The 23,501-nt window shown below is 42.8% G+C and overlaps 1 protein-coding gene and 1 long non-coding RNA gene across 6 annotated transcripts in view; one reads left to right on the plus strand and one right to left on the minus strand.

Moving 5' to 3' along the window:
* Positions 1-23,501, plus strand: part of evi5b (ecotropic viral integration site 5b) — a 66,541-nt gene that overhangs the window by 39,175 nt on the left and 3,865 nt on the right. For 3 of the 5 annotated variants that reach the window (XM_020499369.2, XM_020499370.2, XM_020499372.2), the window contains 13 exons: positions 184-327; positions 731-820; positions 1,124-1,221; positions 1,343-1,403; positions 1,616-1,669; positions 3,444-3,476; positions 3,907-4,053; positions 7,161-7,292; positions 7,522-7,662; positions 8,207-8,365; positions 9,550-9,696; positions 10,234-10,329; positions 19,207-19,302. In XM_020499369.2, the coding sequence (XP_020354958.1) occupies positions 184-327; positions 731-820; positions 1,124-1,221; positions 1,343-1,403; positions 1,616-1,669; positions 3,444-3,476; positions 3,907-4,053; positions 7,161-7,292; positions 7,522-7,662; positions 8,207-8,365; positions 9,550-9,696; positions 10,234-10,329; positions 19,207-19,302 (1,398 nt within the window). The remainder of the gene's footprint in view (positions 1-183; positions 328-730; positions 821-1,123; positions 1,222-1,342; positions 1,404-1,615; positions 1,670-3,443; positions 3,477-3,906; positions 4,054-7,160; positions 7,293-7,521; positions 7,663-8,206; positions 8,366-9,549; positions 9,697-10,233; positions 10,330-19,206; positions 19,303-23,501) is intronic. The other 2 variants (XM_020499371.2, XM_020499373.2) reach the window with 2 other exon arrangements.
* Positions 294-7,161, minus strand: LOC116353055 (uncharacterized). Its single transcript, XR_004202351.1, has 3 exons — positions 7,054-7,161; positions 3,946-4,142; positions 294-398 (listed from the first exon to the last, which is right to left on the minus strand). It is a non-coding gene; the product is annotated as an uncharacterized LOC116353055 (long non-coding RNA).

A 23,501-nucleotide genomic window follows, 5' to 3' on the forward strand; every position in this document is an offset into this window, starting at 1 on the left:
TGTTAGATGATCCTTTAACTTTGATTCACTGAGACAATATAATGAATAACAACTTTATATTTAATAATTTAGCAGGCACTCTTATCATAAATCAGTCAGTGTCATGATGGGTCATATCTATTTATGATTATATATTTTAATTTGATCTGTCTCTTTCTCCCAACGTCCCCCCCTCTCCTTCAGGAACTTCTCCCAGACCTCCATATCCACTTCCAGGCCCAGAGTTTCCACACCTCTATGTATGCCTCTTCCTGGTTCCTCACCATCTTCCTCACCTCATTCCCTCTCCCTGTTGCCACCAGGATCTTTGATATCTTCATGTTAGAGGTGAGTCCAGTTAAAGGTGCATCCCCATCCCTCAACTGTAGACCAAAATAAGTGGCAGGGCTGCCATTTTGCTGAAAAACAAATCCCAGATTGTAGCTTTAAATAATTATTTCTGATTTACTCATGTTTGACAATCTACTTCTAGTCTACCGAGTGAGTCCAGAATATAGTTTGTATTACAGCAAACACAATGGGCTGTGAGTAAATGCAAGCATTTGGCACCCTCTGGTGGTCTTGGCCAAAAGCACATAACTTAAAATCTTATGGACTAAAATTCGATTTCACCTCTAACGCAGTGCTTTTTTTGTCGTAGGGTCTGAAAATAGTGTTCCGTGTGGTACTAGATAACGCAATGTTATGATAATGTAACGATAATGCTTTGATCATGTAATATTTGTCTCAGGGTCTGGAGATAGTGTTCCGCGTGGGGCTGGCAATCCTACAGATGAATCAGGCAGAACTCATACAGCTTGATATGGAGGGAATGTTACAGGTAAGACTGAGCAGCCATAAACATTGGAATAACAACCCTGTCTGAGTTAATGCACACAATTATCAATTCAATACACTTTTTTCATCCCTGAGGGGCAGTTATTGCCAGCAGGCATAAAATGCATAATCTGGTCGCAGATCTGTTTGCTCTGTTGTGTCAATGACCGTAAGAGTTGGCTGGACCGCATAAACTGATCTGGGACCATGCTATGGCATACAAATTGAACGACAAACACACTCGAAATTGCTTTATGTGAGCATGCATGTCTGGTCCTCACCCATTGTCTTCCCTGCTCTGCTGTAGTACTTTCAGAGGGTCATTCCCCACCAGCTGGAAAGTGGACCAGACAAGGTCATCCTAGCTGCTTATAATGTCAAGTATAACGCCAAGAAGATGAAGAAGTGAGTAGTACAATTCTGCTTACTCTCTGGGGTCTAGGCCGGGTTACTGGAGATGGATGCTAGAAGCAAGTACAAGTGTTGTCAGTGCTCTGTATTGATGCTGTATGACTCCTGTTTTCAGGTTGGAAAAGGAATACACTACAATCAAAACTAAGGAGATGGAGGAGCAGGTGGAGATTAAGGTGAGTGGTGGCGCAGTAGGCTACGTTTTTAGTTTGGCAGTAGTACAGTGCGCTCTTATAGTTATCACATCAGTACAGCTCCATTTGATCACTATAAGCAGTTGATCACTATAACCGCACTCTCCCTAAGCCGAGTGCACTGTACTTAAAAAGCCAGTTGTGTATGATGTTTGGAATAATTATCGTGTGTGTTGCGTGTCTTTGTTTTGCAGAGGTTGCGCACAGAGAACCGACTGCTGAAACAGAGGATAGACACACTGGAGAAAGTGAGTGAAAAGGAGGAGGAGAAGTTGAACCGTGGCTCTCCTTGCCATCCTATGTCATGACACCAGTCATAATAAGAAGCCATATTATACCAGTGAACGCTTGTCGTGGCTATTCACACAACAAAACCATAACCCCCTACATTAAACCATCAAGTGCTTGTTCATGCGGCTCTTGTTGGTCACTAAAGACACATGGCGGAGTCTTGTTGTTACTAACTGGGCTGTGAGTGTTGTCGGTGTGTATCTTATAGGATAAATGGATCCTAGTTGGCTTTGGAATGGAAGTCCTCCATTGATATGCATGTCTCAGTCTTGAGATCCACACTCAGGACCAGTTAAGCCAGACTCTAAAACAGTAGCTGGCTGTGGAGCTCCACAAGGCTACATTCTGGGGCTCTATGTAATTCCACCGGACACTAACTAACTAAAGCTGTGAAACGCTTGACGAACTCACTGTGAGAGTGATGGCTGTACACTCTAAGATGATGCAGGGGAGCACTGCATGCCAGAGTACACGGCTGCCTTTGTTTTGCATGTTGTTGGGATCTTCCTCTGTGTTTGTCAGAGCACAAAGATACAGGCATTGCCAGGCCTGGCCAGAGTACCAGGGCACCATGCAGAGGCCTGAGTAGCTGTTCCAAATGACCAGGCTCTGTCTGGGACATAACCACTCACTCATATCACAGTATCGCTTCAAACATCAGTCGACGGCTGCAACGTCATACCCAAAATATTAACTGGAATGACAACAACTTCTAAAACTTAACCGTGTGGCATGAACCTAAAAAGCATGGCTTCATCTAACAACTGTTATTTTGCTGTTTTATAGCTAACTTCTAATGATGCTTTTCCTCTTAGCCCCATTCTGCCTTAGTCTTCTGCTTTGCCTGTCTGAAACTCATCACCATGTTGTCTCTCTCACCACCACCACCTAATTCTCACTTTGTCACCACTTTATCCCCCACAACCTTATCACAACGACTTATTACCACCACACCTGAAGACCATGTTCCTTTTCTACCTCCGAAACTGTCTAAATTACTAAGACACTATGGGGCGTATCCTAACCTCTCCCATTGCCAGCATCATACCACCCTGCATACCACTGCTGGCTTGCTTCTGAAGCTAAGCAGGGTTGGTCCTGGTCAGTTCCTGGATGGGAGACCAGATGCTGCTGGAAGTGGTGTTGGAGGGCCAGTAGGAGGCACTCTTTCCTCTGGTCTAAAAAAATATCCCAATGCCCCAGGCCAGTGATTGGGGACACTGCCCTGTGTGGGGTGCCGTCTTTCGGATGGGACGTTAAATGGGTGTCCTGACTCTCTGAGGTCATTAAAGATCCCATGGCACTTATTGTAAGAGTAGGGGTGTTAACCCCGGTGTCCTGGCTAAATTCCCAATTCGTCCCTCAAACCATCACGGTCACCTAATAATCCCCAGTTTACAATTGGCTCATTCATCCCCCTCCTCTCCCCAGTAACTATTCCCCAGGTCGTTGCTGCAAATGAGAACGTGTTCTCAGTCAACTTACCTGGTAAAATAAGAAATAAATTGACATCAATGCATGGCTAACTGGAGTGGAATTTAAGATTTCTCGAATTGTTCATAAATAATGTATAGACTTATTCGGTTGCCAAAATGACGGAGGAAGGAAAATGAACATTGAATTTCCCTTTTCAAAAACAAAACCAAGTGTTTTGTTTATATTTCGGTTATAACTGTGTTAATTGCTCTCTCTCTTTGCTTTATCTCTCTTGTGGATATTTCTGTTTTGTAGGAAAGTGCTTCATTGGCAGATAGATTGATCCAGGTATAAACTTTATTTTCTCCTCCTTTACCCCCCCATTTCACATTGCAATTTTCACCACTTAGATTTCTCTATATCTCAATGTAGCTTTGCATGCTCATAATTTTACCTTTAAATGATGGCACAATAAATGTCTTTGTGATGACAGTATTTTCTTTTTATCAATTAATATAAAATGAGGACATTGAAATCAGAAAAAATAACTAATCACTTATTGCGCATGTATCTCGAACCATGCCAAAACAAAATGCTTAGAGCTATCAATCAGTCAACCAATAAGACTGTCAAAACATTTGCAGAGAAAAAAACAGCATGTGTTTCTAAACTCCAAATCCCACTTTTATATTATCTTTGATTTGCCCACCCCTTCCGTCCATCCCACCCCCGTGGTGCACCCTGCTCATCCTACCCCTCGGTTGGTTATGTCCTAAAGGGACAAGTGACACGTGCCCAGGAGGCAGAGGAGACCTACCTGGTCATGCGGGAGCTGGCCACGGTCAGGCAGCAGAGCGAAGAGGCCACAGCTCAGCTGGAGCTAGCACAGAGCACCATCAGGGATCTCCAGCAGAGACCCCTATTGGTAAGGAGAAGCACAGTGCCCAAGTTGAAGGTCCTGTATGGCTCAGTGGTGATACAGTGGTGATCAGGGGTGTCGTGCACCCCCAGAATCTGAGGGGGCACAATGTGAGGATAAGCTTAATTCTATGTAAAAAAATATATATATATATATAATAACTGCATATTTAAACATGCCTCTTGAGCTGTTTGTATCCTCCTGACTGGTGTGTATTATTATTTTTTATTAAAAAAAACAAATTTTCACAAAATGCTTCTCTGCCTTAATCTGGGCAAAAGATTGAAAGGAATGTGAATCTTATTCAGTACATTTACTAATTGCCTGCTTTTCTAAAGTCTAGCAACCTTGCCATCAGGCATGCCATCTAAGTTAGACAAGCTACCTAATATAACTTGATTGATGGTCTGAAATGTCTTCTTGGTAGCTACTAATGAGGTTGGGAGATTGGGAACCTATCTGGGCTAGCTAAAGACAACTTCATACAGTTGATAGGTGGCTAGTAGTATTACAGAGAAACAACAAAATATATATTTGTATTTAATTTTAAACAGGGCAGATCTGATGGGGCACGTGCACCTGTGCCGTCTCTGGTGATGGAATGCAGGAGACACAAAAAATGTACGTGAACGTATGTTCTCACTGTACTGTAAACTGCTTTGGATTAAAGTGCCTTCGTAAATGGCAGTTATTACAGTGCCCTCAATGGGAGGGGTGATCACCAGGTCTGGCCAATTGAAATGTGTACATTGCTTAGCACTAAATCTGCAGTGAGTGATGGTAACAGTGGATATGGATTCTCCATACCTCTCCACTGCAGAATGCACTCGCTCTCTCTCACTATACATAATGATCCTGTTTTCATGCATGCCTGGAAATTGGGACATGCTGTTTGACACAGTTCAGCCACCTTTTTCAACCATTAACATACTCTCAGGAAAGGATTCATGAATTTATAAGCATCTGATGTATGGGTGTGGAATGGATGGTACCCCGGCCAGCAGGACCCTCTCTTGGTGCTGTATATCCATTGGCAAAACAGACCCCTTTTAATATTGATGAGGGAAACATGTTGAGATGATAATGTCTGCACTGATGTGAATGAAGCAGTGGTTTACATAAGGTGCTGCTATATCCATTAACCATTTATAATGACTTAGAAGAGGGAGGCTCATTTGTTGTCCTAGAGAGGAAATCAATGATGCAATTGAGAATATGTTTTTGAAAGTGAAGTGCCATACTTCTTGGTTTATTTTAGAGGAGTTGTGAGCAGTTGAACTAGGTAGCTAGCAATGTTTTTTTGTTTTACAATACTACAGTGTATTTGAGATATAGATATTTTCAGTTGAAGTTGGAAGTTTACATACACCTTAGCCAAATACATTTAAACTCCGTTTTTCACAATTCCTCACATTTAATCCTAGTAAAAATTCCCTGTCTTAGGTCAGTTAGGATCACCACTTTATGCTAAGAATGTGAAATGTCAGAATAATAGTGGAGAGAATGATTTATTTCAGCTTTTATTTCTTTCATCACATTCCCAGTGGGTCAGAAGTTTACATACACTCAATTAGTATTTGGTAGCATTGCCTTTAAATTGTTTAACTTGGGTCAAACACTTCAGGTAGCCTTCCACAAGCTTCCCACAATATGTTGGGTGAATTTTGGCCCATTCCCCCTGACAGAGCTGATGTAATTGAGTCAGGTTTGTAGGCCTCCTTGCTCGCACACGTTTTTTCAGTTCTGCCCACAAATTTTATACAGGCTTGAGGTCAGGGCTTTGTAATGGCCACTGCCAATACCTTGACTTTGTTGTCCTTAAGCCATTTTGCCACAACTGTGGAAGTATGCTTGAGGTCATTGTCCATTTGGAAGACCCATTTGCGACCAAGCTTTAACTTCCTGACTGGTGTCTTGATGTTGCTTCAATATATACTCATTATTTTCCTACCTCATGATGCCATCTATTTTGTGAAGTGCACCAGTCCCTCCTGCAGCAAAGCACCCCCACAATATAATGCTGCCACCCCCGTGCTTCACGATTGGTACAGTGTTCTTCGGCTTGCAAGCTTTCCCCTTTTTCCTCCAAACATAACGATGGTCATTATGGCCAAACAGTTCTATTTTTGTTTCATCAGACCAGAGGACATTTCTCCAAAAAGTATGATCTTTGTCCCCATGTGCAGTTGCAAACCGTAGTCTGGCCTTTTTTTATGGCGGTTTTGGAGCAGTGGCTTCTTCATTGCTGAGCGGCCTTTCAGGTTATTTCGATATAGGACTAGTTTTACTGAGGATAGAGATACCTTTGTACCTCTTCCCTCCAGCGTCTTCACAAGGTCCTTTGCTGTTGCTCTGGGATTGATTTGTACTTCTCCCACCAAAGTATGTTCATCTCTAGGAGACAGAACGCGTCTCCTTCCTGAGTGGTATGGCGGCTGCGTGGTCCCATGGTGTTTATACTTACATACTATTGTTTGTACAGATGAATGTGGCACCTTCAGGTGTTTGGAAATTGCTCCCAAGGATGAATCGGACTTGTGGAGGTCTACACCTCCAATTAACTCAAAGGATGTCAATTAGCCTATCAGAAGCTTTTAAAGCCATTACATAATTTTCTGGAATTTTCCAAGCTGTTTAAAGGCACAGTCAACTTAGTGTATGTAAACTTCTGACCCACTGGAATTGTGATAGTGAAATAATCTGTCTGTAAACAATAGTTGGAAAAATTACTTGTCATGCACAAAGTAGATGTCCTAACCGACTTGCCAAAACTATAGTTTATTAACAAGAAATTTGTGGAGTGGTTGAAAAACAAGTTTTAATGACTCCAACCTATGTGTATGTAAACTTCCGACTTCAACTGTATATACCTGAGTGAAAATGTATAACATGTATATTGTTATACATTACATTTGTATTGTTTGGAGACAGTGCGATTTTGAAGTAGGTCATTTGAATTAGCAGTTATTTCAAGATTTAACATAATATTCCTACTCAGAGACCAACCTTAAGGACACTTGGCCGGTTTCCCGGAGTCATATAAAGCTGACTCTCGATCTCTTCCTTACTCTCTTCTTTCTCTCTCTCCTTCCTCCTGCTTCCTCCCTATGTAGAAGGGCATCCCGCGCTACACAGAGGAGTCCATCCTGCAGCTGGAGAGAGAGCTGGTTCAGGCCAGGCTAAAGGAGGCTGAGTCCCAGTGTGCCCTCAAGGAGATGCAAGACAAGATCCTGGACATAGAGAAGGTGTGTTAGGCAAACGTTGTGGAATATTGCAGATGTAAATGTCATGACTAGACTGGACATGATTCCTTTTCTACAAGTAGAGACTAGTTTTTTTTTTACGTAAACATTTATATCTGAAAATTCCACAATGTTGTGCCCTGCTAAACGCATCCCTGTTATTTTACTGTCCCGTGACATAAGCATCCTGAAGTTGTCTTCTCAGTCATTGTTTTGGTTGCCTGTCCCCCAGAGGAACACATCTCTGCCAGATGACACCAACGTGGTGCGGTTGCAGGAGGAGCTGATAGCAGTGAAGCTGAGAGAGGCTGAGGCTGTGATGGGGCTGAAGGAGCTCAGACAACAGGTCAGAGACCTGGAGGAGCACTGGCAGGTGAGGATGAACATCTATTCTCCACACCATACACACACATGGAAGATTCAAACACATTAACAGATAACATTTTATTGGTCACATACACGTGTGTAGCAGATGTTACTGCGAGTGTAGCGAAATGCTTGTTCTTCTAGTTCCGAGAGCAGCAATATCTAACAAGTAATATCTAACAACTTCACAACATGTACCAAATACACACACATCTAAGTAAAGAAATGGAATGAATAATATATAAATATATGGATGAGCAATAAAACTTTCCTTCTGTAGGTCTATAGTGTATTGAAACTGATGAACTTAAAATCAAATTTGATATGTTTGACTTGACTAGCTCAGCTGTACCATGAGTACTCCTGCCCAAGACACAGCACTAAGAGACCCAGAGAGGATTAACATAAATATACCTGATGTAAATGTTAAATGTATTTTTGTCATCTTGCTCAATCTCAATGTGTGTATGAGTTGAGGACTGCTATTTTAGGTGTGTCGAGTCCGAACATCTTTGGTTGATTGTGTGCTTCCCCCCCCTCTGCTCCTACAGCGTCACCTGGCGCGTACGGCGGGCCGCTGGAAGGACAACCCTAGGAAGAATGCTGTGTCTGAGCTGCAGGATGAGCTGATGAGTGTCAGGCTACGGGAGGCTGAGGCCCAGGCAGAGCTCAGAGAGACACGTCAGAGGATGATGGAGCTGGAGACACAGGTCAGTCAGACAGACACACACAGCTCAGCCTTTGGAGAAATATTAGTAGTGTACCAATTATGGCTGTCAAATGATTCAAATAATTGAGTACATTTTTTTATTTGATCAAGGCATTCTAAATGAGTGTGACTATAGTAAAAAAAGAACAAAGACCTTTTAAACATGTCCAACAATGTTATGAAAACACTGTAACCATCTGTCCTGTTCAGATAACTTTACACACATAGGCCTCCACACTCGCACTCTCGCTGGGCGAGTTAGTTTTGTATGGCATGGTGCTCCGGGTGGGTGGAGTTTGCACATTTTAGGCCATTCCATTTGTCCTTAAGCGAAATCTCCACCCACCCGGGGCACCTGGCAATACAAAACGAACTCGCCCACTTACTCCCGTTCTCACACACACACACAATCATACACACCCCACCTTTAGAAATATCTCTGAGAAGCCTATTCCTTTTCAGTTCTTCCTGAACCATCCAAATGTGTGCATAGCCTAGTCCGTGGTCAAGTTATCAGGTTGATAGCTAGCTAGTTAGGTAACATGACTCGCTAGCTAAACAATGTTTATCAATGTAGTTTAAAATGGGCCGCGACATGCTCATGAATCCGTGGCTTCTGAAAAAACATAGCTCCGGTAATATTGGGCATAACTTAGACAAGAATTTGGCAAGAAGCACAAGGTCTTCAGCAATGTAAAGGCACTAGCATTGACCGTAACTGTGTTCCGTGTTGTGTTCTAAGCTTGAAAGGGTCCGTTTGGCAATATATGCGCTTAAAAGGTTCCATTCTGTGAAATGGAGATGCGATTAACGGTATCAAACATTTTTGCTGTGTTTAACATGTCATGCAGCCCTAGTACATCTTCACATGCATGTGTGAGAGTAAACAAATGGCCCTTTCTATTGCATTGTTCAACCACTAGGGGGCAGCAGAGGCACATATTCTTAACTGTCAGTAGCTCCCATAAAGATGTTTTTTATTCAGAGTTCAGTTACTACTTTCTAATGTAGTTGTTGAACAATGCCATTTAGCAGATTCAAGCTATAGTACATGCTTTAAATGGGTTGCCTCTTGTGATATTACAGTGGGGTTGTGAATAGAGACTATTCTAGAATAACAGAAATGTGTGATGAGTGAACTGACCCCTCCCAATATTTATCTACCATATCCTTCCCCTCCGGCAGAACCAGATCCATAGCAACCAACTGCGTCGGGCAGAGCAGGAGGGGCGGGGCTTTCAGGAGCGTGTGACTGTGCTTACGGCCCAGAATAAGGGCCTACACGTTCAGCTGCAGGAGATCAAACGCAAACAGGCAGAGATTGAGTGCAAGGTAAGAAAAAATATGTGCGGTTGAGATGACTAGAGCCAAGAAAATATCTGAGCCGGCACAGTTTGGTTTGGGTATGATAGTGTGAAATGGGTATGAGTGTATTGGCCCCACAATCAGTCAAACTGGAAATATTTCTCAATCACTGGTTTGATGAGTTGTCAAAAATCATCCTTAATCTGATCCGTTGCTTCTTGTTAAAATCAGATCTTCAGAGTCCATGTTCTGAAGAGGGAAGCAGTTTTGCCTGACATCTTCAGATAACATCTCTGTGCTGCTGATGTTAAACGTGTGTGTGTGTGAAACCTCTGTGCAGCTCAGCAACACCCCTTGTCTCTCTGGGATTACTGCAGGAATCATACTGAACAACTGTTTCAGAAGGTTCAAAGTTTGTGTTAAGAGTAGCACTCAGATAGATGCATGTTGTTGTGGCCCTGGGGCTTAGTGTGTAATGGCTGTCAACATGTCTTTGGTAACACTCTAGAAACATTACTTCAGTTGAGTGACACTGGCCTGACAGTGTTTATTTGTTTGTTTCAGAACAAGGAGGAGGTGATGGCGGTGAGGCTGAGAGAGGCTGACAACATCGCTGCCATGGCCGAGCTGCAGCAACAGATCTCTGAACTGGAGATACAGGTACAGTACTTTACCCCCGGCCTCCCTTCCTCACTGTCACACTAGCTTGGTGCAGAACATTTAGCCGAGTCATGGACTAAAAAGTACTTTTCATCTATATTGACAGTACTTCATAGTCCATGACTCGGCTTAATTTGTGTCCAGCCCATAGACTTCTCCTCACCATAACCCACAGTTCAACACTCCATACCCACTCCACAACATATGAGAACACAGGCTAAATCTGAGTGCATCAACTCTTGACAGATTCCCCAAGAAGGTTTTACAGTTCAGAGCCTGTATCTATTTGTGTTCTTCGTTGATGTGAGGAAGAAGGTGGGGTATTTTTAAAGTGACAGTTTACTGCAGAGGTGAAAAGGTGAACCATGATCATCTCTTGGATGGACAGTGTGACATCTTATAGTCTAGCATATCATACAATATGTCACCACCCATACACTGTCTCCAAGGTGGCATAGCAGTTCAGACGTCTTTTGTCCTCGTCTTGTCGTGTCCTGTATATATATATATTTACAACTTTTTCACATACATTTTATTTTTATTTTCCATCAACTCATCTTCAAAACACTCTCCTGCAACCCGCCTCACCAATGTATATTTATAAAAAAGTATTATTTACCTCAGATCTGTAATCCTCCAAGAAGCTAGCCAGAAACTCCAAGAAGCTAGCCTGAAACTAGCCAGAAGCTAATCCAGAAGCTAGTTCAGAAGCTAGTTAGCTCCTTTACTGGCAAATCGTTTTGTGGTCATCAGCTATCCTTTAGCTCGAAAATCTATCGCCAGTTCTGTACGGCGCAGCGCGGCTCGGAACGGAACATACCGGACCAATTTTTCTCTCCATGTCCCTGGACATTCATACCCGGATCTCACAGCTAGCTAGCTGCTATCCGTGTGACCATCGGAGCTAGCAAGCTCCGTCAATCACTCCTGAGCTCCATCAATCACACCTGGGCTGCAGTCACCTATCCGGACCCGTTTTACTGCCTTCGCGGAGCCCCACCGGGCCTTCACAACTGGACTGCCGACGTTATCTACCCGAAGGAGTTATTCGGCCGGCTCCTCCGTCGCGACGTTACCTGAACGCCCATCTGCGGCCTGCTAACCGTTAGCTGTCTTACCGGCTGCTATCTGAATAGACAATCGGACAATTTTTTTATTATTATTTTTTTTAAATTATTTTTTAAATTATTATTATTATATTTTCTTCTTGGGCCTCTATAACTATATCTATTGTTTTTATTTTTGTTGTTGTTTGTGTGATTTGGATTAATCCCCTCTACCACACGGAACCCCACTAATCTACTGACGGAACGTAAGGGGTGGCTAACAGACCTCCATCCTATGCTAGCTTGCTACCGATGCCCTGGCTAGCTGTCTAAATCACCAACCAACCTCTCCACTCACCGGACCCTTTTGATCACTCGACTAAGCATGCCTATCCTTAATGTCAATATGTCTTGTCCATTTCTGTTCTGGTTAGTGTTTATTGGCTTATTTCACTGTAGAGCCTCTAGTCCTGCTCACTATACCTTATCCAACCTATTAGTTCCACCACCCACACATGCAATGACATCTCCTGGTTTCAACGATGTTTCTAGAGACAATATCTCTCTCTTCATCACTCAATACCTAGGTTTACCTCCACTGTATTCACATCCTGCCATACATTTGTCTGTACATTATACCTTGATGCTATTTTATCGCCCCCAGAAACCTCCTTTTACTCTATGTTCCAGACGTTCTAGACGACCAATTCTCATAGCTTTTAGCCGTACCCTTATTCTACTCCTCCTATGTTCCTCTGGCGATGTAGAGGTGAATCCAGGCCCTGCAGTGCCTAGCTCCACTCCTATTCCCCAGGCGCTCTCTTTTGACGACTTCTGTAACCGTAATAGCCTTGGTTTCATGCATGTTAACATTAGAAGCCTCCTCCCTAAGTTTGTTCTATTCACTGCTTTAGCACACTCTGCCAACCCGGATGTTCTAGCTGTGTCTGAATCCTGGCTTAGGAAGACCACCAAAAATTCTGAAGTTTTAATTCCAAACTACAACATTTTCAGACAAGATAGAACTGCCAAAGGGGGCGGTGTTGCAATCTACTGCAAAGATAGCCTGCAGAGTTCTGTCCTACTATCCAGGTCTGTACCCAAACAATTTGAACTTCTACTTTTAAAAATCCACCTCTCTAAAAACAAGTCTCTCACCGTTGCCGCCTGCTATAGACCACCCTCTGCCCCCAGCTGTGCTCTGGACACCATATGTGAACTGATTGCCCCCCATCTATCTTCAGAGTTCGTGCTGCTAGGCGACCTAAACTGGAACATGCTTAACACCCCAGCCATCCTACAATCTAAACTTGATGCCCTCAATCTCACACAAATAATCAATGAACCTACCAGGTACCTCCCCAAAACCTTAAACACGGGCACCCTCATAGATATCATCCTAACCAACTTCCCCTCTAAATACACCTCTGCTGTCTTCAACCAAGATCTCAGCGATCACTGCCTCATTGCCTGCATCCGTAATGGGTCAGCGGTCAAACGACCTCCACTCATCACTGTAAAACGCTCCCTGAAACACTTCTGCGAGCAGGCCTTTCTAATCGACCTGGCCGGGGTATCCTGGAAGGATATTGATCTCATCCCGTCAGTAGAGGATGCCTGGATATTTTTTAAAAATGCCTTCCTAACCATCTTAAATAAACATGCCCCATTCAAGAAATTTAGAACCAGGAACAGATATAGCCCTTGGTTCTCCCCAGACCTGACTGCCCTTAACCAACACAAAAACATCCTATGGCGTTCTGCATTAGCATCGAACAGCCCCCGTGATATGCAGCTGTTCAGGGAAGCTAGAAATCATTATACACAGGCAGTTAGAAAAGCCAAGGCTAGCTTTTTCAAGCAGAAATTTGCTTCCTGCAACACTAACTCAAAAAAGTTCTGGGACACTGTAAAGTCCATGGAGAATAAGAACACCTCCTCCCAGCTGCCCACTGCACTGAAGATAGGAAACACTGTCACCACTGATAAATCCACCATAATTGAGAATTTCAATAAGCATTTTTCTACGGCTGGCCATGCTTTCCACCTGGCTACTCCTACCCCGGACAACAGCACTGCACCCCCAACAGCAACTCGCCCAAGCCTTCCCCATTTCTCCTTCTCCCAAATCCATTCAGCTGATGTTCTGAAAGAGCTGCAAAATCTGGACCCCTACAAATCAGCCGGGCTAGACAATCTGGACCCTTTCTTTCTAAAATTATCTGCCGAAATTGTTGCCACCCCTATTACTAGCCTGTTCAACCTCTCTTTCGTGTCGTCTGAGATTCCCAAAGATTGGAAAGCAGCTGCGGTCATCCCCCTCTTCAAAGGGGGGGACACTCTTGACCCAAACTGCTACAGACCTATATCTATCCTACCGTGCCTTTCTAAGGTCTTCGAAAGCCAAGTCAACAAACAGATTACCGACCATTTCGAATCTCACCATACCTTCTCTGCTATGCAATCTGGTTTCAGAGCTGGTCATGGGTGCACCTCAGCCACGCTCAAGGTCCTAAACGATATCTTAACCGCCATCGATAAGAAACATTACTGTGCAGCCGTATTCATTGATCTGGCCAAGGCTTTCGACTCTGTCAATCACCATATCCTCATCGGCAGACTCGACAGCCTTGGTTTCTCAAATGATTGCCTCGCCTGGTTCACCAACTACTTCTCTGATAGAGTTCAGTGTGTCAAGTCGGAGGGTCTGCTGTCCGGACCTCTGGCAGTCTCTATGGGGGTGCCACAGGGTTCAATTCTTGGACCGACTCTCTTCTCTGTATACATCAATGAGGTCGCTCTTGCTGCTGGTGAGTCCCTGATCCACCTCTACGCAGACGACACCATTCTGTATACTTCCGGCCCTTCTTTGGACACTGTGTTAACAACCCTCCTGGCAAGCTTCAATGCCATACAACTCTCCTTCCGTGGCCTCCAATTGCTCTTAAATACAAGTAAAACTAAATGCATGCTCTTCAACCGATCGCTACCTGCACCTACCCGCCTGTCCAACATCACTACTCTGGACGGCTCTGACTTAGAATACGTGGACAACTACAAATACTTAGGTGTCTGGTTAGACTGTAAACTCTCCTTCCAGACCCATATCAAACATCTCCAATCCAAAGTTAAATCTAGAATTGGCTTCCTATTTCGCAACAAAGCATCCTTCACTCATGCTGCCAAACATACCCTTGTAAAACTGACCATCCTACCAATCCTCGACTTTGGCGATGTCATTTACAAAATAGCCTCCAATACCCTACTCAACAAATTGGATGCAGTCTATCACAGTGCAATCCGTTTTATCACCAAAGCCCCATATACTACCCACCATTGCGACCTGTACGCTCTCGTTGGCTGGCCCTCGCTTCATACTCGTCGCCAAACCCACTGGCTCCATGTCATCTACAAGACCCTGCTAGGTAAAGTCCCCCCTTATCTCAGCTCGCTGGTCACCATAGCATCTCCCACCTGTAGCACACGCTCCAGCAGGTATATCTCTCTAGTCACCCCCAAGACCAATTCTTTCTTTGGCCGCCTCTCCTTCCAGTTCTCTGCTGCCAATGACTGGAACGAACTACAAAAATCTCTGAAACTGGAAACACTTATCTCCCTCACTAGCTTTAAGCACCAACTGTCAGAGCAGCTCACAGATTACTGCACCTGTACATAGCCCACCTAAAATTTAGCCCAAACAACTACCTCTTTCCCAACTGTATTTAATTTTTATTTATTTATTTATTTTGCTCCTTTGCACCCCATTATTTTTTTATTTCTACTTTGCACATTCTTCCATTGCAAAACTACCATTCCAGTATTTTACTTGCTATATTGTATTTACTTTGCCATCATGGCCTTTTTTTGCCTTTACCTCCCTTCTCACCTCATTTGCTCACATTGTATATAGACTTGTTTATACTGCATTATTGACTGTATGTTTGTTTTTACTCCATGTGTAACTCTGTGTCGTTTTATCTGTCGAACTGCTTTGCTTTATCTTGGCCAGGTCGCAATTGTAAATGAGAACTTGTTCTCAACTTGCCTACCTGGTTAAATAAAGGTAAAATAAAATAAATAAAACAAACCATGCTCATGTTTGATTTGGTACTCTCAGTTAAACCAGAACTAAAAGCTTGTGTTATTTGGTCAGATATTTTCAACTGTGTTTATCATCCATCGAAGCCAAGCAGTTTAAGCACCGCCTTCGCCCAATGCTGATACGTCCAAATAACCTGTGACGAAAACCTAAGACCCAGAACGATGTATTTGGAGATTGAGATCAACCTTTCTCTGAAATAACTGAACATCATGGAAAGGTAGTGTTTTGTACCGTCAGAAGAAAAGATTTGTGTTAGTGTAATGTATTAGCAGCAGCTAAACAGATTGTCTGCTAGTAGAAAATAACCTATGCACTTCCTGTGCTAATGATTTGTCAGATTATTGAAACCTCTGTGTGCGTCTCTTCACATCATGCTGCGGTTCTTTATCTAGTGTGGTGTTGGGGTTGTATGTGTGTGAAACTTTACACGATACAACACTCTAACTCATTTTCTGTCATGAGAATAATCAGGGGAGACTGACAGATTGCTTCAGTTCTTTCCATCAGCTCTGAGTCTGAAGAAATGTTAATGTAGAAGCTTTGATGTCTCCATCGAGTCAACGTGTTGGTGTTTCAGAAACGTTCCCTTCACAAGTTAACTAAGTGTCAGACTGTCTGCTTTCTTCACACCATTGGCCCACACACATACACCCTCTAATATACCCTTTATACCCACAGTTAGCTTATACCACAGAGTTAATGCATCCAAAAATGGTGTATAAGAAATAGACAGCCTTATATGCATTGTTAAGCATCTTAAATGTGATATTTTCAAGAACTCACCATTTGAATCAGTGTCAATAGACTTTTTCAAACCAACATCCCTTCCATGCACACACAGTATAGTCAGGTTTTGTTACTAGGCGCTTCAACAACAACAGTGCATCAACACCAGCGTTCACTACTACTGAGTACCGCCCTCCTCTCACACTGATGATGATCTCAATCTTCACTAAACTGAGTTCATTTTTAATCTAGCCTTCTCTGAATATGCTGTGCATAGGATGCTAATAGTCTCTGCCAGACAGACAAAACAGGTATTTTCCCTATGTATAACCACTGTGTGTGGTGCCAGTGACAAACTCTTGGTCTGTGGTTTGGGTACCTGGTTGCAGCTCTTAAGGTTGTGGGTAGATGGCCTGTGTTACCTTAGCTCTCAGTCGCTCTGGTTGTAGACCCAAGAAAGCAATGACTGATAACTTGCTGTCCACTGCATTTAACACCTTGAATAAAGACCCATAAAAGGTGTCTGATGCCACGCTATAACATTGTAGTACTCTTAGCTTGAAAAAGCCCCTGTGACGGCCTGCCTACCTGATCTTCCTCTAACTAAAACATCAGTATGGCCCACCTGCACTACAGCCCACTATTGGAAAGTATTCACAGCACGCCAGTGATGTCTATATTTATATCTTGAGTTAAAGAATTTCACAATTATAGGGTCGCAAAGAACCTCCAGTACTAAACTAATATATATCTTTATATAATATATATCTGTAATATAATATATATCTGTAATATAATATATATCTGTAATATAATATATATCTGTAATATATATATTTTATATAGAGCTCAGTCGATAAAACTGAACGTATAGTCAAATGGACATCAGGGTTTTTACATCCATCGTTTTTGCAGTATGAAAGTAGCTGAATGTATGTGTGACCCATGATAATACCACAGCTCGGCTATCTTCTTGTCAAGACAAGAAACCACTTCCTACTGTGAGGCGAAGACAAACTGACAACTAGAACCAGAGGTGACATGTTGGAGGCCTATCTATGATTTTGTCATTCTGCATGCATGATATGCTCCCCAGATTTAGATTTAGATTTAGCAGGGGGCTTTAGAATGTGCTGTTGCAAATCCAGTGGTTATTAGAGGTTCCTTAGTGTTTTTGGACTCCTCTCTTGAGAATTGGGTCTGCAGTTGTACATGGTTGTTTGCTTTTACAAAGAAATGAAGTGCCATCTCCTTTGTCAAAAAGTCATGTTTCCTGTCTTGTGTTTTCTATAGGTGTTTGTTTTTAACACTAATATAATTAGTGTAACTATTGTTATTGGGATCAGACATGATATGTCACGAGACTGCACAGAATCAATCTAACGCTACTCTGCCATAGCCATATAAACCAAGATTGATTGTAGAGAGAGAACAAGCATGAAACTGGACATGAGATCTGGCCATCTTAACCATGTTGAAATGCCCATCTGTCAGAGGGAACAAGCCACCATGTCACTAGCCAAAAGCCGTACAACAACAACCTCTGGGAAGGCAGATTGGCGTTTTTTGGGATGAGTCTTGTCCTGGAGGCAGAACTGAGCGATTTCCTCTAAATGGGCCAGCTGCAAAGTCAAAGTTGGCTATATTGTAAAAATTCATGATAACAAAAATGGGCTTTTTGGTCTTCATTTAAGGCTATGATTAGGCATTAGGGTTAGCAGTGTGGTTAGGTTTTAAATCAGATTTTATGGCTTTGTGACACTGCCAGCTAGTGACCACTCGGCAGAGCTGCCTTCAGAACAACATTCATTATGAAAAACGCTAACCTGCTGTGAGCGTAGAACTAGGGGGGAGCAGGCAGGCGAGGGAAGTCATGGCTGCATCCCAAATGGCACCCTATTCCCTATATAGAGCACTAATTTTGACCAGAGCCCAATGGCTGCCCAAAGGCTCTAATCAATAGTACAGTATATAGGGAATAGGGTGCCATTTGGGATGCACAACATGACTTAAAGACGTTTGACGTGTCTGGCCACAGCCCCTAACCCCCTGGCACCTGGGGATCCACACAGCTGAGTACGAGGAAGTCTTGCTAACTGCCTCTCCCTTATCACTAGCTCTGTCAGGAGGGAGGGAACCTCAAGAAAAACACCGATTCCAGGAAGAATAGCTGTTTTGTAGATCTCACATTGTCAGCTTGTCAGCAGCTTCTCAGGGGCCTAAGCCTACACCCTCAACCTCTCAACCTTTACCTGACCACAGGAACTGAGAGCGTTGTATATATTTTGAGGTGTTGGGTCAGACCGAGATGGTTAACTCATCTCACTACCTCACCCACCCCACCCCTGCTTTTAACTTCTTCCACTTTTTACCCTCTCCTGTTCCTGCGTTGCTGGTTGTGGTTAGCCTGAACCCTTCAGCCTGTGTCGGTGCCCCTTACTCTCTCTCTACTTGTATATTCTCCCAGGCTTTAGACAGGATTGATTTGAGGTGTGTATGGGGTATGTGTGTTTGTCTCCTGTGGCTGCAGCTGTCTGCACTGAGGAAGGTAAACAGCACATGTGTCATGTTTGACAGTTAAACATACAGTAGCTACTAGCCTCATCCCCAGGGCCCAGAGAGGATAACAACACAAATGACTATAGCTACCTTGTTAGCCTAGCTAGGTTTCCCACTTCATCTATGGCTTAGTCAACAGCCACTCTCTACATACTGTATATTTTATGATACTTCTGTGATGCAAGTTTTCCAGTGATGTGTAGCTATAATGTCTCTCGTCTGGTGGTAGTAATCCCCCTCATTCCCTCCTACATTTTTCTACTGAATGTTACAACAGTGCAACCCAACCTGGTCTTGTCAAGTTGCCCTTATAGCAATTCAAGGTTTTCAACTTTTAAAGCATCTTCAGTGACACAAACTTCTTATCTCCTCCCCAGTGTTATGAGTAGCTGAACAATGATAAGTTATGTTTTAAGATGTGTGATTTTCTGTTTGTTTCTACAGAAAGAAGAAGGGAAGGTCCAGGGCCAGCTGAACAACACAGACTCCAGTCAGTACATCAGAGACCTGAAGGACCAGATAGCTGAACTCAAACATGAGGTGAGTAGTTACAGCAGGGGAATACTGAACCGGGAGAATAACAAACACGTTTGTTTCTGTTGTTTTCAGAGATGATTTTGTTAATTGTATTTTGCTCAGATTTGTCTATTTTGAAGCCAACTGTAGGTTAGAAGTGTAAACTACGCCCAAAAGCTTCCTGCGCTGAGGGTGTTGATTTACCACTACACACCCCTCTCCTCTCATCTTCTAAAAGATAACCCTAAAACCAACTACTCAACATGCTGAGAGTGCCCAGATTGAATAGAATAGTCTCATAATCTGCTTTTGCTCCTCTGTGTACACCACAGCTAGCTATTATTATCAGAATTGCTAGATCAAGGATTTAAAGGTTATGAATTTCATCACAGAAATCTACAGGATCAGCAACAGATCGTACAGATTTGACGGTTTGACTTTGACACTCACTTCAGCAGAGTGGGCCATCTTTGATCAGATTAGTGTCTTTCAAATAATACAAAGACCTGATCAGACGTGAATGAAGGGATCCCTAGTAGGATTATATTGGCAGGCCCTGATGCACCCTTTTATTCTGTGTGTGGTGCATGTGCGTGCAATGTATTGTAATATGACATATGGCACATGACTCCAAGAGGCAAAAGAGGAGAGAGAGAAGCAAATATTTAATAAGGCCCGATGGAGTGTGGTGTATGGCCAATATACCATGGCTAAGGACTGTTCTTACGTACGCTGCAATACCACAAATCCCAGAGGTGTCTTACTGCTATTATAAACTGGTTACCAACATAATTGGAGCAGTAAAAATAAATGTTTTGTCATGCCCATGGTTTACGGTCTGATATACCACAGCTGTCAGCCAATCAGCATTGAGGGCTCAACCACCCAGTTGATATATATTTATAAACTTATTGTGAGAAGGGTGGTAGAAAACCCCCAGAAGAAAAAGTAGAAGACAAAAGCTATTTGTTTTCTTCCAGCAAATCAATCCTTTACAAGGGAGGATGTAGTCAGATTTGTACCACCTCCTAAAAAAAGAGGACAACAAAGGCTGGTGTCTTGTGTTTAAACTGAGCTGAGCATTAAATCATGCAGCGTGTCGCTATGGATCTCCTATCCAGACAGTGCAGTTAGTCAGGCAGGAGAACAGTCAGGCAGGCAGAGCCAGTCGGTCAGAACAGAATCCCTCCGCCTCCTCTCTTCTTGGGTGGACTCAGATATGCATCCCAAATGGCACCCTATTCCCGTAATCCTTTGACTGATACGATCACGCATTTGTGATTGTTGTTGAGTGATCCCTGCAGCATACGATCTCAAATATGTGATTGGAACAGTACGTATGACGCAACAAACGCGTCTAAACAGCATCTAAATATTTTTTTGGTGCTGATGGAAAATAAAGCTATTAAACTTTATTCCTCAATTTGACCTTTTATTGTATAAGATACATGCGAACTTCATCATCCAAGCATCACACGGAACACTCATTCCGTAAACCAGTCTAAACAGGTTGCGCTGTCAAAAAACAAAACAGAAGTTAGCGACCTAACAGCTAGACTAGTTTACAATGTACCATGTCTCTCGTGAGCACAAGAGAATAATGTAATGTTGTTTAGAAAAGAAATGCGTGTCAGCTAAGCTTACAGCAGCTAAATTCTTTGATGGCAGCCATGTTTGTTTGTTTGGCGAAAATTCCCTAATCCCAGAATGCCATTTACTACAAGACGCAAATAAACAAAGTCAAAGATGGCTGCGCTCATTGCCTGAAAAATGTTGACTTAGTTTAGCGACTTTTCAGCATATTACAAATCGTCGATGTACTTGTTAGTGTATACAAGAACCGGAGCATATGACTTGGCAAGTAGTTTACTGTTTTTGACAAAGAAAATGTAAATGTTTTCAACTCACAGATCATCACACCAAATACAAGCCTACTGCCTAGCCTAACCGTAGTGCGAAAGCTAAACAGGGATGAAACTATTTTAGGAGGGTGTGTGTGTGTGGGGGGTTGGGGTGTGGGGTTCATTTTAGGGGGGCGACAAGCTCCGACTGGGAAAAATCGTTTTGAACAGTCATCCAACTCGGGATTCCAACTCTGGAACTCTTTCTAGAGCTCCGACCTGAAGATCATTTTGATTTTACCTACTCTTTTTCCAAGTTCACAGTTGTCTTAAACTACAGAAGTCAGTCGAGTGAACTATCCCTTATTTTAACATCTTTGGTCTGACAGACAGAATGCGTTGTATGTTGTCAACAAACTTGGTGCCACACATAGCCGGCAAATAGCTTAGCATAATTTCATCATAATCAGTACAAAATTCAACTAAGTATTTTACACACACGTGTCCATTACAATCTATGCAAGAATTATGCAAGAAGTACTTGAATAAAACAGCAAATACATTATGACTTGTACATACATATGGTGTGCTACAGCAGAAACGACAACACAATATACAGAAAATAAGCCACTTACTTTGATAGGAACGCACACATGTCCAATTTATAAGGAAAACAATCATGAAGGCAAGGCGAGTGCCAGCCAGAAAATGTGCTGGGGGAAAATGTTTGTGCAAGGCCTGTTCTGAGTAGAGATGCGCAATGTCTTCATACATGATCTGGGGAAACACTGGGGAAGTGCTTGGGCCCTCTTTGACGAGAGATGTTTGTCCGCTCAATAAGCCTCCATCATAAATTGTCCACTATTGAAATTGAAATGGGCTACTTCTTATGTGAATTAACGAGGAGGCGGAACACACCTAAATTCAAACTGTTGTTAGAAAATAAAACTCAAAATATTTTGAAATTGACAAGTTGAAACAGCCTATAGATAATTAGCAGTCAGCATGCCTTGGTTTGAGGGCAGCGCTGGTAACTGTCCTGTTGCGTAACAATCACATTTTGGAACTGTGAAAGCATTCTGACATCACGTGCATGAAAAGAACTCATGCAGGGGCGACGGTTAGAGATATTTGGAACTCACACGTGAAAAGGTTAATAGTGCACTAAATTTGACCAGGGTCTGGTCAAACGTAGTGCACAATTAAGTGAATAGGGTGCCATTTGGTCAGTGGTGTTGGAAACTAATGGGCGGCAGTGAAACTATGAAACATGCTGATTGAAGCGTTGGTGGTGTAAGGTTCTAAATGGCCTCATAGCCAGGATCTGGGTGTACAAACTCCCCTGCCGGACCTTCATGACCTGAGAGATCTAATCCTGGAGATACTGCAGTTAGCTGGAAATACTGACTAGACTACTGACTTCTTTTTTTTTTTTGCACACAAAATAATACATTTGATTATAAGAATCAAAAGACAGTCTCAGGAGAGGTAAAATAAGAGGTGAATATGCTAGTTGATTCCATTTTTTCCAATGCATAATTATTAGGCCTAATTTATGCATTTCTTGGGGATGGTAGAAGAGCAGTAGTGAGACACTTGGACCAAGAAGAAAAAGTGTCGCCTCAGTTCTTTTCAATCACACATTCTCATAAGAGAGTAAGGTTTCCAGTCAGCCACAGAGTTGACTAATCTTTCTCAGGATCAAAAATAAGCCACGAACGGCTCTTGGTTTTTAGCCTGGAAGTGTCTTTGCACACTTGCATCAGTCAAGTTAACACAGTAGTTTCAAATCACTGATCTCCGTTGTACATTTGTTCTTTTTTACATTTAACAGATGAAGCACTAATATTTGAGAAAAGTGACAAGTACCGGTACAATAACTAGATTTCTAAGTGTGTCTCTCTCCCTACATGTCTGTCTTTGCGAGGCAGGCTGACCCAGGTGAGTTCTAGGCAGGGCAGGTATGGCCCAGACCAAGCTTTTGACTTGACCTCTACCCATCTTCCACTGGTTTTGCAGCCTATACCTAATATCAAATGTGTTGTGGTGAAGGGTGGAGCATGGTCAGAGGAGGTTGGTGGGAGGAGCTATAGGAGGACAGGCTCATTGTAATGGCTGGAATGGAATAAATGAAAAGGAAACAACATGTTTGACTCAGTTCCATTTATTCAATTCCAACCATTACAATAAGCCCGTATTCCTATATTTCCTCCCGACAGCCGCTTCTGGAACATGTCTACCCAAATGAGTGTGAACGAGCCCGCTGCATGTGTTTAGAAATTAATCTCCAAGTGTCAATTTCAGATCTGATGTTTTCATTGGTGTTGACGTCTTTGTTGTAGTTTGTGCACGTGATTTCTAGAAAGATGAACAACCATGATG

The sequence above is a fragment of the Oncorhynchus kisutch genome, linkage group LG13 (assembly GCF_002021735.2).
Source record: "Oncorhynchus kisutch isolate 150728-3 linkage group LG13, Okis_V2, whole genome shotgun sequence".
NCBI classification, from domain to species: Eukaryota; Metazoa; Chordata; class Actinopteri; order Salmoniformes; family Salmonidae; genus Oncorhynchus; species Oncorhynchus kisutch.